At 32.9% G+C, this 19,417-nt stretch overlaps 2 protein-coding genes across 2 annotated transcripts; one reads left to right on the forward strand and one right to left on the reverse strand.

Annotated features, from left to right (window-relative positions):
* Window positions 1-2,606: 2,606 nt before the first annotated feature.
* LOC121253839 (cytochrome P450 81E8-like) lies at window positions 2,607-6,716 on the forward strand. The gene is made up of 2 exons (XM_041153759.1): window positions 2,607-3,571; window positions 5,962-6,716. The coding sequence occupies exons 1-2, from the start codon at window positions 2,672-2,674 to the stop codon at window positions 6,598-6,600; spliced, it is 1,539 nt and encodes a 512-aa protein (XP_041009693.1). The 5' UTR covers window positions 2,607-2,671; the 3' UTR covers window positions 6,601-6,716.
* Window positions 6,717-7,685: 969 nt separating this feature from the next.
* LOC121253840 (scopoletin 8-hydroxylase) lies at window positions 7,686-10,009 on the reverse strand. Its single transcript, XM_041153760.1, has 3 exons — window positions 9,472-10,009; window positions 8,184-8,544; window positions 7,686-8,061 (listed from the first exon to the last, which is right to left on the reverse strand). Exons 1-3 carry the CDS (start codon window positions 9,972-9,974, stop codon window positions 7,801-7,803), a joined length of 1,125 nt encoding a protein of 374 aa, XP_041009694.1. The 5' UTR covers window positions 9,975-10,009; the 3' UTR covers window positions 7,686-7,800.
* Window positions 10,010-19,417: the final 9,408 nt, after the last annotated feature.

The following is a 19,417-nucleotide window of genomic DNA, read 5'->3' on the forward strand; positions in this document are numbered from 1 at the left end:
AAAAATGACTAATTAAATTTTAGTCAAAATTTATTGAGGCCGCCATGAGTGCTCTTTGAAATTTGTAGTTTGCATATTTAGTCAACAATTTATAGTCAATACTTTGCTGTCAATTGTCATAAACGGAATAAAAGCTAGACAGTAACTCTACATGAAATAATACATTATCACGTAAGTGTGTGAGATTTCTTTTTAAGGGATAGACATATTTCAATATTTCATCATTCTTTAAGTAAGAATAATGCTATACCGACACTCTCTACTCTATACAACAAATTTAACGTCCAATAATGGTAGCGACCACGTCTGACGCAAAAGAGAAAGAAGACAAATTAAACAAACATCTACGCACTCACTGACGTCAGATATTTTGTGGGCCCTAGTACCCGCGATCTTTCAACGCAGGTGACGTATTCTTCCTCCCTGCAGCTTTATACGCATAGGTATTGATAGGGTACCCATCTACTATAAAAAAGCTTTTCAAGTTATTTTATTATTTATTTTTTTAACATTTTTAATTATTAAAAAGAAATAATTTTATTAATATACACTTCTTTAATTATTAAATAAAATTAAAAATTAAGAAAACATCAAATACAAAAAAAATAATAAATAGAGATTAATAGGATAATAATACTATTATTATTCTATACACATATCCAAAACATTTATGTAGATATCATTTCTCTATCTGATTTGATAACTATTCTAATATAAAATATTATATATAATTAATTTAAAAAAATAATTTATAATAAAAATAATTTTATAATTTAATGTAATATATTAAATATATTTATTTATAAATTTATTTTTATTTAATTATTTTGTATTTAAAATATTTATCATCTCATAATCTTCAATTGAGAATGCTAACTTTTCCATTATTTCTCCCTCCTCTTTCCCTTGTTTTTGCTTATGTGTAAACATCTTCGATTAAAAATTTAAGATTTCATCCTTGAGTTATAATTTAATTAATTTGGATTTGAATTTCCTGAAATTCTTTTAAGAGTCTAAGTTCATTTGGATGGTGAAATAAAATAATTTTAAATGAAAGTTAAAAATTAAATAAAATATTGTTAGAATATTATTTTTTTAATATTATTATTATTTTAATATTTAAAAATTTTAATTATTTATTATATTTTATATAAGAATTTAAAAAAAATTATAATAATAAGATGATAGGATATGAAAGTGTTTCTATATTCAAGCACCTAAGCCTCGTTTAGAACTTGGACCAGAAAATTAAACTGGTAAAATATGCACGCAGTTACTTAGGCAAGGTATTAATATTGGATGATTCCAACTCTAATTAAACAAGTAAAATTAAACCAACTTCGTTAATTCGTAGTCGTTAATTCGGTCCATATATATATATATATATATATACTAGCAGTGAGTCACGTGCAATGCACGTTTTCCTAGTGACTAATATTCACAAAGTGTAAAAATATTATATTTTTTTAAATAAAATTAATTAGTCAATAATTTAATGTGCAAGAATAGAAAAATAAATTTTAACAAGCATCATAATGATAATAAAATGTTACAGTAATATGAGTAATATGAAAATTAAAAGATTTTGGATATTATAGCAATAGTTTTCTTAACAAAATATATGAATTGTAGAATTTAACCACACTACTCAATGACTCATGAAGCACTTAAAAAATCATTTTATCTAAATGATTTTAGTTAATTAAGAATATTATGAGATTTAAATTATATTAAAAACTTTAATTATTTATATGATTTTATTCTCTTAAAAATATTTAACAAAATTCTATTTTTTTTTTAATGATAAAAGATTAGTATTTTATAAATTAAAGTTGAATTTATATTTTAATTATCTAACTAAATGTGGGCCGTGGATATCCAACTTTGTGGGCTTTCTTTGGTAGTCTTGGATTATTGATCCAGCCCACCAACGCAAGTCTCCGAAAACAATTCAAATTAGCTACGTCAGGTCATCACCCATACGGCAGCCGCTTTTACACTTTAACGTGAACAGTAATTACTGTTTATTACTGTTCACGTTATTCATGCTTTTAAGATATAGGCAGATATATATTATGAGTTCTTTTATATAGAATCTGTTGTAGCGGTATACAAAATGCATAAATTACGTGGATGCTTCTAATTTATGTGTGTTTTTTTTTTTTTTTGATTTTGCATCAGATGGCTTCTCTTTGTCTCTTTCCATCGTCTCTCATCAACTCTCTCTCTCTCATCCCATCGACTCTCTCTCTCCTCAAGTCTCTCTCTCTTATCGTCTCTCTCCTTGACCCTCTCTCATCCCTCGTCGACTCTCTCCTCGTCTCTCTCTCTCTCATGTCTACAATCTCACTCATCTCGATTTCTCTCATCGTCACTCTCTCTCTCATCTCGGACTCTCTCTCCTCGACTCTCTCTCTCATCATCTCTTTATCACATCTCAGTCTCTCTCATCAGCTCTCGCAGTCTATCATAATTTTAAATTTAAAAGATAAATATTATAGAATATTTTTCATCATTTTATTTATGTGACGTAAGATGTACAGCTGCTGCTCCCACTAGATAAGCTTCTCCCCAGATTTTTTTCATATATTATATATATGAATATATAATCTCAGAGACACATGCAATAATTGTAAGCATAAGATCAAAGGGAGAACAAAAGGCAATATTCATGGAAGACATCCTGCTTTACTCATCCCTCTCACTTCTCAGCTTCCTCCTTGTCGTTGCTCTCAAGTTTTACTTCCAAACAAGAACGCTCCCCAAACACCTCCCACCCAGCCCACCTAATTCTCTGCCTATCTTGGGTCATCTCCATCTCCTTAAAAAACCCCTCCACCGTACATTTCACCGCCTCTCGCAGAAATACGGCCAGGTTTTCTCTCTTCGCTTTGGTTCTCGCCTCGTGGTTGTAGTCTCCTCCCAATCCGCAGCCGAGGAATGTTTCACCAAGAACGACATCGTCTTAGCCAACCGCCCCGCGGTGACCGTAGGCAAGCACCTCGGCTACAACCACACCACCGTCGCAGCAGCCCCCTATGGCGATCACTGGCGCAATCTCCGTCGCATAATCTCCCTCGAGATACTCTCGACTAACCGCCTCAACATGTTCTCGGGCATACGAAGGGACGAGACCAAGCGCTTGCTTCGAAAACTATCACATAACTCGTGCAAAGATTTCGCCAAGGTGGAGCTGAAATCATTGTTCACGGAGCTCACCTTTAACATCGTAATGAGAATGGTGGCGGGGAAGAGGTACTATGGGTACGGGGAGGACGTGAAGGACGAGGAAGAAGCGAGACAGTTTAGGGAGATAATGAAAGACGTAACCGCTAATGGAGGGGCGTCGAATCCTGGAGAATTTGTGCCATTGCTGCAATGGATCGATCTTGGGGGTTTGGAGAAGAGAATGAAGAGACTTGCTAAGAGGACGGATGCGTTCTTGCAGGGCCTTATCGACGAGAAGAGGCGTGAGGAGGAGCAGGGAAATACTATGATTGACCATTTGCTTTCTCTGCAGAAATCACAGCCTGAATATTACACTGACCAGATTATCAAGGGGCTTATACTGGTAAGTGCAGTGCATCCCTGTTTCCGACTTTTTTTCTTTTTCTATTTTGAGCATGAATGATTTTTCTGTGGTGGAGAAAGAAGATAAGCTTAACTAGAAAACTACGCACCAAAATAGATAAAAATAAAAAAGAAAGAAAGAAAGAAAGAAAATGGTAGTGTTCCCACTGGCCTCCCGCTGGATTTATTTATATAGTGATTACAAAAATATATTTTTAATAATATTGTGAATTTTTTAAAAATATTTAAAAGTATTACATATGTATAAAAAAATAATTAAAAAAAATACACATAAAATACAGGAAGTCCAGCGGCGGCAATAAAACCCCCCAAAAATACAATTGACGGGAAATAATAGAGAATAAGCGTCATGAAAATTACAATTTACGACAGTCGATCCCGGGCTTGTACTAAATTTTATTTAACAGTGATTTAATATGAAATCTGAGCACATCAAAATAGTGATGGATTAGGGCAATTTGCAAAGGGGACAATCAGTGCGGAACCAGCTTTAGGTGTGCAATTACTATGTAAAGAGTAATAATAAATACAGTAATAAGTGTGCAAATATTATACAATTTAAAAAAAAAAATGATTGAGGTCTACTTTTAAAAAATAATTTTTTATGTATGTTATAGATTTATCTATTTTTTTTAAAAGGAGTGGACGAGATTTACACATCTTAAGATTGTCAACATCATTTCTCTTATGTAAATTAAAAAGAGATTGAAAAATCATAATAACATAACTATATATAAAAGTATATCTTGGTAATTTGTTATGTACATGTGAAAATAAAATTATAAAAGCACAACTTAATATATGTTTCAGATTCTGACGATAATGTTTCATGAAATAATATTTATCTATTGTTATTTTTGTAATGAAATATTTAGAATTTATTTTCTTCATATAAACTATCAAAAGATCTTTTAAAATATTATTTTTTATTCTAGTATGTAAGCTACTTTATCAGATTTTATGCAAAATCTAGATATTTTTGTATCACATTCAACATATAATGATGTAATTGAAAGTTTAAATAAATTCTTTTTTTAACTCAATGAAGTCTAGAGGATAAAATCTGACAACTATTTTTTATATAGATCATCGACCTTAAATAATTATTCTTATATTTTCACTTTAGATTCTATTTTTTTTTTATATTAAGAAGTCTAATATTAAAAATTTTGAGATACATATTAATAAATTTATTATTTCTTCTAAACTTAATTTTAAGTTTAATTTTGAAGTGGTCACGTCCTTAAAAATAAAAAATATATAGAAATTATATAGAATTTTGGAATTATAGAATTTTGATATAGAGGCCAAAATTTAATAAAATATCTTGATTTAAAAATTTATTATTATTCACAAAATTTTGAGATAATTTAAGCATACATGTCCTTAAGACGATTGTCGGCTCCGATATACTCATTGAAACTCCTTCAATCATTTATAAATCTTTATTCTTCGTCTATTAACATGATATCAACTCATTACAAACAGATTATTAATTTGTTTTTACTTGTCAATCATTTTATGATAATTAAAATGGTTATGAAATTAAATTTTCTTACATCAGTACTTCTAGCTATTTTCCTTTACCTTTGAATAAAGCCACAGCCACCGACCAAAGCCACCGGCTACCGATTAATTTTTTTTATGATTAAAGAAATATTTTTAATGATATAATTTTTTTAATAAAAATATTTGAAAATATAAAAAAAAAAAAATGTATAAAAAAAGGCATTTGGCCGTGAATTGTCTCGTGCTGTGGGTGTAGCACAACTCGTTACTTTGTATCTTGTGATCGTTGTTTTAGAGTAATATTACTTATAAGCTTCTAATAAATAAGTTTTATATATAAGTAATTTATAAAAATATAGTGCTTCATTTGTTTTTACAGATGAAATGATATGAGATGAGATCAAAATTAAAAATTGAATAAAATATTATTAGAATATATATTTTTAATATTATTTTTATGTTGAGATTTTAAAAAGTTGAATTGTTTATTTTATTTTATGTGAAAATTTGAAAAAATTATAATGATGAGATAAGATAAGTTAAGAGTAATTATGAAAAGAAATAATACTCTGTTTTACTATTAAAAAATATTTTTTTTGTACTTTTTTTTATATAATCATTTTCGTATAAAAATTTATAGGAGACTTATTTATTTAACACTCGTATCGATCCATTCTTTTTTATTTAAAAAAATATAAATACACAATATTTTTCAAAATATATTTCATAATCATATTTTAAAATGTTGAGTATTATTATAAAATGCACCACTTTACAAAAATATATTCATTTTACATCCTGTATTATGAAAATTTGTTGTCATTCCTGTTTTATTTAACCATTCGAATGATTACCTAACAGGTCTTATTAGTTGCGGGGACCGATACGTCATCGGTGACGTTAGAATGGGCAATGTCTTGTCTACTCAAACATCCCGACTTGTTGAAAAAGGCTAGGGCTGAATTGGATGGTCAGATTGGGCAAGAAAAATTAGTTAACGAATCAAGCATCTCTCAATTGTGCCACCTTCAAAATATAATCTCAGAGACTTTTCGGTTGTATCCTGCTGCACCATTACTACTACCCCACGTGTCCTCCGAAGACTGTACCATTGAAGGATACGATGTGCCGAGCAACACAATAGTTTTGATCAATGCATGGGCCATACACAGAGACCCGAGTGTATGGGACAATGCAACTGATTTCATGCCTGAGAGGTTCGAAAGTGGCAAAGGCTTAGGTGATGCGCACAAGCTGATGACATTTGGATTGGGGAGGAGGGCTTGTCCTGGGGCGGGTCTTGCCCAGCGCATGGTGGGCTTGACTTTGGGATCATTGATTCAATGCTTCGAGTGGGAGAGGGTTAGCGAGGAAGAGATTGACATGACTGAGGGTAATGGGCTAACCATGCCCAAAGTTGTGGCACTGGAAGCCATGTGTAAAGCTCGCCCCATCATGAATAAGCTTCTCTCTGCATCTGAATTTGTGGATGTTATTTGATTTGAGCAATGTCATCTCGAGTTACTGGATGTAGTACGTACTGACTCATGAATCTCTTACCGAAAGTCAGAATTCTCAATATGTTGTGTATTTTCCTCGCTTTTACTGGATTTGGTCAAGTGTATAATATTCTTTTTCTTTGTGTGTGTGGGTATGTGGCTTAATTATTAGGCACCTAATAATTAATAAGTAAAGAAAAAGAAAAAGTATCAAGACACATGAAATCTTCTCCCTCAGCGACTTATTTCCTAAATACGATGTGTTTCGAAACCATTTTGTCTATGAAATTACCAATACTGGGAAGACAGTGACTCCTGGAGCCTGAATTTATTTAATCAAATAATTTATTATCCCTGTTTGTCGAGCCCATTTATAGGTGGTGCGGGCCACTTGCAGGCGCTGCGTCCGTCTGGCTGGTGCCCATGAATACGGAATTTATACAACTTACAATTATTACTATTATTTTTTAAGTATTTTATTTGTAATAATATTTATAACTATAATTGATTATTATATTACAAGAAAAATAGTTTTTTGCGACTAATTCTTTTGCGATAATTTCATTTTAGTCACAAAAAGTCAATTCCGACACGTTATTTCTTGCGAGCAAACATTTTCCGGAAATACTTTTTCGGTGATCTTTATTTTTTTTAGTTTGTAACATACTATTTGCGGTGATCTTAGCTCATCAGAAATAATTTTTTGTGGCTAATACTTATTTTCGTCAACTAATATCTCCGAAAATATATATTTTCGATCAAACAAATTTCGTCACAAGCCAGCACAATGGTTATTTTGTTGTTGCAAATACTTATTGTCGGGCGATTGATGCTGCTGCAAATACTTATTTGTGTTCAGCAAGTACGTATTGGGCCAACAGAGAAATGATTTGTACAAGTTCTAAATAGACAAGTTACATACAAGCCTTTGTAAAAAAGTGGACTCCACTTTAAAAAAGTGTAAAAAAAAACTATTATTTATTAGTGGGACCTATTATTTTATAAAAGACTTGTATGAGACTTGTCTATTTGAGACTTGTATCTGACATTACTCGCGCCAACAACAAAACATACACACACATATATATATATATATATATATAGCCCATAGATTACATATATGGCCCTATTATATATATGCGTGTGTGTGTGATTTATTAGAGTACTGCATATATTTATCCAGCTAGGTAGGGCATGCAGGTCAAGCTGCAAAATGATGGAGGCGAGCGAAGTCAAGCTGGGACTTCTTTCCTTGGTGAACATTCCCGAAAAAGTTGTTCATGTAGTCCTGGAACACAAACTCCCTGTAGCGAGCCACTCCATCCTTCTCCACCACCCCAGGCAACGGCCCTATTATCTCGCTAGCTTTAGGGGTCATGAATATTGGGATTGACACTCTTGATTCACTTCTCGTGGTGCGCACTCTATGTTCGGCACTTTTATACCTTCCATTGCTTAGTATCTGTAACAGTACGTACATGCGCTCAGATGATCAATAATTAATTAATAAGCTACTGCGTACACATATATATATATACATGAAGATCAGATCATCATCATGAGATATATGAATATTGATGAAACCTGTAAGGTATCGCCAACGTTGATAACCAGCGCACCGGGGATAGGTGGGATCTCAATCCAGTACTCTCCATTTTTTCCATCATCTTCTTGATGATCTTGATCAACTTTCACGTATAAACCACCAATTCCATCCTGTAGTAACACTGTTAGTGTGCCCATATCCGAGTGTCTTCCCACGCCAACTGTAAGCTCCGGATTGGGGCATGCTGGATAGAAGTTGATGTTAACCATTTTTGAACCAATCACGGCATCGATTCTCGAGTCATCATCTACTACTGTCTCTCCAAGCTTACTCATCAAAATCTCCATTAATCTTCTCACCATCTTGCTCGATGTCTTTAGGTACTCGAGTGCAGCTTCCCTGAAAATTAGAGGCCAGAGTTCTTAAGGCCGGTTCTAGCTAGAACGTACTGAACGTGCATGCATTCATGGTTGAATGAAGAGTACTATTAATTGCCAAGCTGGCTTAATTTGGGTCAACTCTTAAATTAATTTAGTGAAGTTCGGACATGATGAGTGCTAAGCTCATGATCTTACCTTATTTCAAATAAATTATTAACGAGACTCAGTATTTTTTTAACTTTATATAAAAAAATTAAAATATATATTAATGTACAACATTTATTCAAATGCATCTCAATAGATCTACAAAATCCACTTAAACATCTAAACTTATTACTATTCATAAATCAACTCATGATATTATCTGAAATTACTTGGCACCCAAACTTTCATATCAAAATTTATCATTCTTAATTAAATCAGATTATGCAATACATTTTAAATAATTTTATTAGTCAGCAACTTAAAATAAAAAATTAATTAAAATGTGAGATATTAATCATTATAATTAAAAGTGGTAAATTTAAAATAAATAACATTTTCTTAATTTATAACTAACGGCCAACACACGGCCTCGTTTACTTTCACAAAACTTTTCAATTCATCTTTCATATAAAATAAAATAAACAATTCAACTTTTTCAAATTTCAAAAATAAAAATAATATTAAAAAAATATATTCTAATAATATTTTGTTTAATTTTTAACTCTTATCTCATCTTATCTCACGTAAGAAAGTGAAAGAATCATAAATAGTGCATACAACTAAGGTTATCGTAAATAAATAAAGTTTAAAAATATTTAATTTATATGATAAAATCATATTTAAAAAGTTATTCTTTGTTAATAAAATTGATCACTTTTTGCAAAGAATCTACACAAAAATTATTTATTGGAAATTTGTTCGTTGCATTACTATTTTAGAGTGAGTTAGCTAATTAGCTTACTTGACGTCCTTTGGCCAATGATCAAGAGCATCAGTATTGCTGGTATATGTCATGCTAATGTAGTCCTTCCACTCCAAAGCCTTCTCTTTATCCGGCACAAAGCTGGTCCCATATTTCACATGCGAATTCGGGCTCACTCCGTGGCGGTAAACAGCTTTCTCTGCCGGCGGTCGGCCGAAGAACCTGTGGGCCGCATCTTTGAGTGACTCCAGCAGTTCCACCGGCACGCCATGGTTGATAACTTGGAAGAACCCGAGTGTCTCAGCAGCCGCAGTGATGTCCTCCAACACCTGGTCGTGGTTCGGCCCATCAAGTTTTGACAAATCGATTGGCGGAAGTTTGTGTGAGATGGTGTTTTGCTTGTCATTTATACGCTCCTGTATCGGTTGGATGTATCGGTCCGGTACCATTGAGAGGCCCGAATCCACCAGACCTTTCACCCCATTGCCTTCTCGGACGACAAAGTCGAATAGCGAGTTTCCATTGTCGAAACGCGAAGCCATTTTCTTGTTATCTACGTCCGTTGACCGCAGCTAGAGTTAGAGGAGATAGAGAGAGCTATATTGGGGGGGCTGATCGATGAATATTTATGGTGCAATTGGGTGGTAATATATACTGTGTTGAATTCTGGATATAGGGGTTGGTGGGAATGGGATTGGTGGAAATTGGGCTAGGCAAGGTGCACGCAGGGCTTTAATGCCGTTCCTCTTTTTCAATGAAACATTTGTAATTTCTTTCTAATTTATGATACCAGACAGCATAAATAATAAAAATATCGATCCATGAATATTTTGGCCACTCGATTAGATATAAAAATATCGATACATCTCTATAATTAAACATAAGGAATAATGAGTTAAGTTGGGTGATTCTTAAGGAAAATAATAGAGTTACTACCTTTCTCATTTACTACTCATTTTATATTTGATTTTTTTTTAATTTTTAATTTTACTTAACGGTTAAGAAAGTGACTATTAGTAAAATTATATATTTTTTTAATTTTTTCTTAATGGTTAAGGATGTTAAAAGAATACTTAAAAGAACATGATAAAAAAAAAAACTTGAAATAAATTACGAGTAGTAGATAAGTAGTAATATGGTAGTAACCCTATCACTACCCCATCCTTAATATTATATTCATACATTTCTTTTTGAATTAAGTTGGGTCGACGGTCGTATCAATTGAATTGTAGTTCAACTCATGGCATGCTCTCTGATCTTCGAAATAATAAATAAGATCATGAGGGTAAAGTCTTGGGAATTTAGGTGCCGTTTGGATAGTTAGTTAAAATGAGATGAAAGTTGAATAAAATATTTTTAGAATATTATTTTTTAATATTATCATTATTTTGAAAATTCAAAAAGTTGAATTATTTATTATGTCTTTTGTGAAAATTTAAAAAAATTGTAATTATGAGATGAGATGAAACGCTTCTACTATCTAAATGGGCCGATCTAAGATATATATCCTCTTTTTGTGGGTCTTTTCTATATATGGGTCTTTGTGGATATTATCTGATTGTCATAATATAAGTTGTAGATGCTACAAATATTGTCTATCTCTCTCAAAATTATAAAAAATGTTGGTGTTAACATGGTAGCAAACTTATAATTTGGATGACGAATCAACATAGATTTTGTTATATCTGAACCATCTAGTATGTTTATGTAAAGTAGAATAGAAATAAATACAACACGTCATTGTTTATATTTTGGTCCGCATATTATATATGCAGGAAAAAGATTGCAATGGTAAGAAGTTTCATTTTGCGTGCGGCATGGGTCATGGCTGACTCGTGAGGTCGATTAATGCTCCACATGGAGTAATAAAATGGTAATAACCTATCATTTTTCCATGTATAAATCCCTGCCCACCGCAACTTTGTGTCTTGGGCAATAATTAATTGGATTATGATACACTTACCACCCACTATTACTGGTTTACTACGCGGTTTCATGTGGCTTTTATTTTTTTTCTCTGCTACTTGACAGGATTATCTGCTAACAGTCTTTCTTTTCACTGACTCTGACTAAAGTTTCTGATAGCTTCTCTCCCAGCCATCCTCTTTCCTGCCAAAAGCATGAAAAGAAAATTTTTAAATGGCGCCAAAACATCCGACCCTCTCTCTCTCTCTCTCTCTCTTCGCATTCGCTCTTTACATCTTGAACAACATTCTTGTTTTCCGTTTATTTTTTGTGGATTGCCACCATCGAGCCTACCACTCGAGCCCAGACGACGTGAAGCCTAACCATGGAGCCCAAACACGTCAAGCCCACCCCTGGAGCCCATACACGTCAAGCACAGAAGACGTCAAGCCCAGATGACAAGCCCAAATCTCGAGCCCACTTCCGCGACGCATCGCCTGCGCTGAGGATAACTGTCTCACCTCCATCGTGCCTCCATGTCAAACCTCCTGCGGTATGAACAAATCAGTTGCTTGTGTAATCAGTTGAATATTCACAATGAATTTTTTAGTGTATTTACCACTTGTGTAAATTTAATTTAATTTAATCAGTTGAATATTCACAAGTAAATTTAATTTGTTATTGTAATTCTTATTTTTGCTTGTGTAATTAGTTAAATATTTTTGCACAATGAACCAAATGTGTATTTGCCACTAGTACAAGTGAATGTTGTATAAGAAAATACAAGTATAATTAAAGTTAGACATAGATTAATACAAATGTTAAATTAAGTATGGGTCAAAAAATACACATCTGGTTCACTTGTAAGTTAAATAGGACTTTTTTTTTTTATATAATTACAAGTTAAACCAAACATAGTTAACTTTACTACATATCCTAATTAAATAATATGATAATTATGCTTACAAGCATATTAGTTAACTTACAAGCATATTTTTTAATACATATTTCAAGCATGTTTTTTAATACATATTTTTCTCAAAAACAAAGTATGTGTATTTAACTTACAAGTGAAACCAAAGAGAATTAAATAGGACTTTTTAACTTCGCACAATTAACCAGATGTTTTGTTCCATAATTAAAGTTGAACCAAAATTAATACAAATGATAAATCTACAACTTAAAATTTGCCTCCCATGAAGTTCAATAATGATATATATGAAAATGCATTAGATGTGTGATGTGTGTATTTTTGTTGTATATATGTCATATTTGATGTATCATTGACTTTTTTACATGCTTCATTGATTTTTTTTTCTTTATTATTATTATTATTACTGTCTCTATTTTTTATGTTATGTCTATGTAGGGATGGAACAAAATGTTGGAAATAAGGATGTTGCTGAAGAGCCAAGAGCGAGAATGTCATTTTCATCAGTTGAGGAAGTAAGGACATACTACACGAGTTATGCATAGCAAGTTGGGTTTAGAGCGGCAAAGCGAAGTTCTAAAATCGAAGATGATGGAAAAATAAGATATATCACCCTTGCTTGTATCCGTCAAGACACGTATGTGAGTACAACGTCGAATATTCTTAAACTAATACTGATGAAACATAACGGGTGCAAGACAAAGATCAATGCCATATTAGGTTCCAAGTGAGAGTTTTGTTTGACCCATGTTGTCCTTTAGCACAATCATGCTCTCAGTCCTGAAAAAAGCAAGATTTATTAGATGTCAAAAGAGGTTGGATGAGTCGAGCAAGAGAAGATTAGAATACAATGATATGATTGGCATTCAATTGAGCAAGAGTTTGTAGTTCTTGCATCGCTGAGGCAGGAGGATATGAGAATCTCACATTTAGAGAAATATGCACATAATTACATACATGATGTGAGATTACTTCGGCTTGGGTTAAGAGGTGCCAAAACACTACAAAACTAATTCACTCGTATGCAGTCGCAAAATAATGGTTTCTATTATGTCGTGGACGTTGAAGATGAAACCAGATTGAAGAATGTGTTTTGGACAAATGCCCGTAGTAAAGCTGCATATGAATCATTTGGTGATGTAATAACTTTCGACACGATATACTTAACCAATTCATACAAAATATCATTTGCTCCTTTTGTGAGAGTTAATCATCATAGTCAATCAATTCTATTTGGATGTGGCTTGATTTCTGGAGAGGATACAAACACGTTCATTTGGTTATTTGAATCGTGGCTTAATTGCAAGAATGATTGCATACCACAAGCCATAATAACAGACCAAGATAAAGCTATGCAAAATGTAATTGCAAACGTGTTTCCAAAATTTCGACACCGGTTTTGCTTGTGACATATAATGAAAAAAGTCCCCGAGAAATTTAGAGTTTACAGTCAATACGATGATATCAAAAGTCAGCTGCACATGTATTTGTTTTCTTCGATTATTTATTGAATGTCGTGTTATCTTCTTGTGGCATATTATAGGTAATTCAGCAATTGATTTTTGAATTGTTCACACAGGTGTGCTTATGATATGTTGAGTCGTGATGAATTCAAAAAGTGTTGACAGCAACTGACAGTTTTAATCTGCATGATCATTCATGGCTTAGTGGTTATATTCATCTGTAAGCGCCAGCGTATGTCACGAATGTCTTTTGGGCAGGAATGTCATCTACTCAGAGAAGCAAGGGTATGAAGGTGTTATTTGATGATTACATAAATTCAAATACAACTTTAAAACAGTTTATAGATCAATATGATAATGCACTTAGACGCAAGAATGAGAATGAATTTGTAGCTGACTTTAGTTCATTCCACACACAAATTATGTGCATTATTTTTTGTAGCATTAAAAGGCAGTTCCAAGCAGTTATACAAATGCAAAATTTAAAGAAGTTCAATAAGAGTTAAAATGCTTGATTTATTGTTGCGCATCAATGGTTCGAAGTGAATGAGAGATTTTTACATATCATGTGGCTGATCAGGTCCAAGTTAGGGATGTGTTGAGAAAAAGTACAACATATGTTTTTGAGTTTAACGAGGAAGAGTGGGAAACAAGCTGCACATGTAAGTTGTTTACTTTTAAAGGCATTTTGTGTAGATACTCCATGACAAAAAAAAGGTGCATGCAAAATACATACTTGATAGGTGGAGGAAGGACCTGAAACAAGATTACACACTTGTCTAAAGTAGCTGCGATGATTTGAGTTATAGTCCAAACACACACCAAATGATTAAATTGAACAAGACTTTTTACAATATTTCTTCAATTGCATGCACCTCAGATGAAGGTTGTGCGAAATTAATGACTCAATTAAGTAAGTTGAAGCTGGAGTGGGTTGAGACCTAACCAGTGTGTAATAACCGTTTTATTGAGTCATTAGGGTGACAAAGGGGTGGTTTGAAAAATTAAAAAGTCTCGTTGCTACTTGCAATAAAGGTAGGCCTGTTTCTAAGAGGAAACAATCATCGACTGAGAAACCAATGAATCAATTGAAAGTAAGGATAACTGAAAGGCTAAGTCAGGTAGTTTTTGTAGTTTGTGTTTCTAATTATATTTTGTAATCTATCGATATTAACTATATGTTTTGAAATTTCTAACAAAAGAATATAGGCAACGCCTAAATAGAACTGTTGTCACAGATGTTGGCTTGCCCCTTGCTTGCCTAAGCATGATTTTCCTATAGCCTCTATTGCTCAATCAACGGTGGTATTGTTCATTTCTTTTCTAATTATGTAATATTAATTCTTTGAAGATATTAATTGTGGGTATCATGTTTTCTCTTGATAGGTACAATCATCTTTCCAACTCTTGGATGATATTAACTCTTGTGCTGCTCCTACATATCAAGATTTAAACGTTGACATTCGTACATATATTAAATTAATTATGCTAAAATTAAATTTTACTCAAGATAGTTCAATCACTAGTGTAACAATATACTGCAGGTTTGAGATTATAGATCCATTCTTTAGCGCCAATTTGTAAGGAAGCTGTTAAATTAAAGTAGCCACTAGTGTACTTGTTTAAGCTAGCAGGTAGATATATTAAGATGCATGATACCTTAGTTAAGATGATTAGTGACTTATGTTTACTGCATAATAAGAGTTTTGAGTTCCTTATTCTAGTTACTACAATGTATAAATGATGTTTATGTTTTAAATATTTAATTGATTTGATACTTCAATATTTTTAAATGAATATTCTAGTTACTGCAATGTATAAATGATTTGAGTTCACATAAAAATCCATCGTTACATGAATTCTCCTTGTGACTTTCTTGAATGAAGTTGGTAATGTTCTGAATTATCTATTTAATTTTTTCTGGTTGGTTTAAGATGCTTTTTAATGTTATAAAGACAATATTGGTCCTGAAAATTGAGGGCTTGTGCCAACACTTACAGGTTCTTCTTTGCAGTAACTGAATATTTGGTTATTTATTTATATCCAGGATGGTGAAGTTATACTCAAATGAAGAAAGGTCTATCAGGAGCTACTCAAATGATTAGCATATGGGATGCACGCATGGATCTACTTTTTCGATTTTTCACATTTGATCAAAAGACAACTTTCATTGCATTCTATTGTAAATGATATGTTTGTAGTAGTGTAATGAGGAAGTGTTGATGTTAATGTTTAAAAGTTGATCTTCTATTTTGTGCCTTATCACGATGATAATGACTTGCTTGATGTTTCTTGTTATCTGATATTTAAATCATCTTGGCTCCAGCGCACAGTCCCATCGTAAATATTGTTCCAGAATTAACTCAACATAGATGAACATTCTCAACACTAACTTGAAATTTAAGTAGAGGTTCCAACATACAAATATAAAACATAACAAATAGTCCCTTACATACAATGTACAAGTTCCAAAATACAGGTTCCAAAATACAGGTTTAAATGTATTAAGTACAAGTTCCAACAAAATACAAATACACAAAAACAGGTTAAAATGTATTAAGTACTACTTCTATCTTTACAAATTCTTTCTCACGATCTTCACCACTATCTGCCCATTTGAAATAGTTGGAGTATGGTAATCTCTAATTATGCACAAACAAACAACATGTATGTTAGATAAACAACCATCAGCCCATAACTAGAAGATATTGTACTTTGCAGCACATGTTACTTCAAGCAAGAATGCTTGCCCAATCCAAGTTACTTCAAGAAGACAATGGTGTTATTTGCAGCACAAGTTACGTATATGTCTCAGGGAACAACATACAAACCTTAATATCTTCAAGAAAAAATATGTATACAATCCATTTTGACAATCCCAAATAAAGTGATATTCCACGCTGATATATATGTCAATCAGTTTGTTTTTTACAATTATTTATAAAATGAGTTATAAAATAACTGTAAAAAATTATAAATATATCATTACCCAATTAAAATTATTTTTAATGCATATGATGGTAGTCGTTTTATTAATGATCGAACTTAGACTATATGTCAAAATTTCAGAAAATTTTGTGGTAACAATCTCTTGTCAAACAACTCATCAATTAAATCCTAAAAATTGAAATGAATACAACAAGGCAGTAGAAGTCTAGCCAAAGAGTTTGTAGTGAAATACCAGAAACAAGTGAAATATCACATCCAACAATAGTCAGTTTCGAAAAAAATTGGGTAATTAAATCCTGAAAACTGAACTGAATATAACAAGGCAATAGAAGTCTAGATAGAACAATAACAAGTGAAATACCAGATACAAGTGAAATACCACATCCAATGAAACCCAACAAAAGTGAGCTTCGAAAAAATTGGTTCTACTAGAGAAAGTCAACTTCAAAAATATTGGATCTCATAGAGCAAGTCAGTGGGAATGATTTTTGTGGGGTTACCTGACAGAGCAGGAGGGTGGGTTGTGCATGGCGACGACAATAGACCCTAGTGTGATTTTGCCCAAATCGCCCAAACTTGAGACAGAGAGAGAGTCGATTGAGAGGGAGAGAGAAGGACTCTTACCTTCGAATGCGCTGTTGTACGGTGGCCATGCCGCAGGAGACACGAATCGAAGGGGAGAGAAGGTTCGGCCAAACCAGGTAGCAACGCCAGGCTTTTGTGTGAGAGTGTGTGTGTGTGTGTGTGTGAGAGTGAGAGAGAGAGAGAGAGAGAGAGAGAGAGAGAGTTAGTGTGGGAGAGAGGTTCAGGAATGGGTATGGTGTTTATCTCACATTTGACGACACCAGAGAGATTGGTTTGCCCGTCTGACACTGATGACAGGAGAGGTTCGGAGGCCCTTTGACAACACTGGGGAGGTCGGTTCGCCTTTTTGACATCGACGCTAGGAGAGGTTCGGAGGCCCTTAGATGATGCTGGGGAGGTTTGTTCGCACTTTTGACACCGCTGCCAGGAGGTTCGTTCTTGGTTTGTGACAATGAAAGGGAGAGCTTAGATAAAAATGAAAGCCATGAGAGGGAGAGAGCCCAGATGAAAATGAAAGTCACCAAGGAGGGATTTGAATTTCAAAATGAAAAAGCGAAGTTCAGTAAACGTACATCATTCTAACACTGCAGAAGTAAATCACGTCATCTTGCAGAAAAGTTGTCAGCAGATAGTCCTGTCAAGCATCAGAGAAAGGAAAAAAATAAAAGCCGCGCGAGACCGCGTAGTAAGCTAGTTGTAGTGGGTGGTAAGTGTATCATAATCCTAATTAATTTGGCGAACTCGGCAGCAAACCTTTTACCAAACAGGTAAAGAACAATGGACTACTATTGTCAAGTTCAAAATTTGACTAAAATTGAGATTTCGGCTAAAGTCAAAATTATTGGATAGATTAATCTATATTAGACTATTTATTTAAAAGTCAAAATAATAATATAATATTATATATTTTAATAATAATTTTTTAATTTTTATATTTTACAAATATATGCTATATATTAATTAATAATTTAATTTTTACTTAAAATTATTATTTTTCAACTATTTTTTCTCCTTAGGCTAATTATCTAACAGCAATAATTGAGAATATTTTTAGAGTAAAATATTATTTTGGAGATGAATAGTAGTTGATCAAATTTGAAGAAATGAATGAATTTACTGTAGCTCAAAAGTAAAGTTTTAGAATTTTGACTACTCCAATGCATACCACTTTTGAACTACTTAGCCAAAATTTGGTAGTAGTAGTAGTACTCTCATGGTACAGGGTGGGGTGAACCCTTCCATGCACCCCGCCCCACACCATGCGGGGTAAGGGTTTTCAAACCCCCCCCCCCAAGTGCTAAGGGTGGGATCGAAATCGTACTACACCCCGCCCCCTGCCCATGCCACATGACCCATTGGGTCTAAAAACTATTTTTTGTCTAAACAATTTTTTTGATCTAAATTATAATATAATTAAAATTTATAAATATAAAAAGAATTTAAACTCATTAGACTTGTATTTTGTATTGCCTTGACCTCTTAGGCCAACGTTTATATAGGAGGTCAATGTAATACAATAATCATAGTTAAGTAATGTGAGATTTAAATAGTAAGTCTCACATTGCTTAAATATGACTATTGTATTGTCTTGACCTCCTATAAAAACGTTGGCCTATAAGGCCAAGACAATCCAGTAACTTGAATACAACTTCACGTTTTTAACAAATTATATATTTCTATATACAATATATTTATTTAATAAATATTTCTATAAATATTTAAAATTTTATTTTTTTGTATATAAGAGAGACAGAGCGGGGGGGCTGGGCAGGGCCCTGCTCACCGCTGGATATTCTCCTTGTGGGGGTGGCATGGGTAGGCAAGCTAGGTGGTGCGGGATAGCCTACCTGCACATTCGGATAGGGGCGGGCTTTCGCTGTCCACCACTAAAATTTAGTTAGGTCTAGCATTTGGTCAGGCCAATGCCATTACTCTAACACGAGTACTTATTTATATTTTGACCTTTTTCATTTTAGATCTCGTTTTGATAGTAAGACTAGAAGATGTGATTTTAAATAAAAATTAAAAGTTAAATAAAATATTATTTTTTAATAATAATATTATTTTAAAATTTAAAAGAATTTAATTATTTATTATATTTTATATTTAAAATTTTAAAAAAATTATAATAATAAAATAAGATGGAGACGCT

Source organism: Juglans microcarpa x Juglans regia, chromosome 3D (genome assembly GCF_004785595.1).
Source record: "Juglans microcarpa x Juglans regia isolate MS1-56 chromosome 3D, Jm3101_v1.0, whole genome shotgun sequence".
Classification (NCBI taxonomy): Eukaryota; Viridiplantae; Streptophyta; class Magnoliopsida; order Fagales; family Juglandaceae; genus Juglans; species Juglans microcarpa x Juglans regia.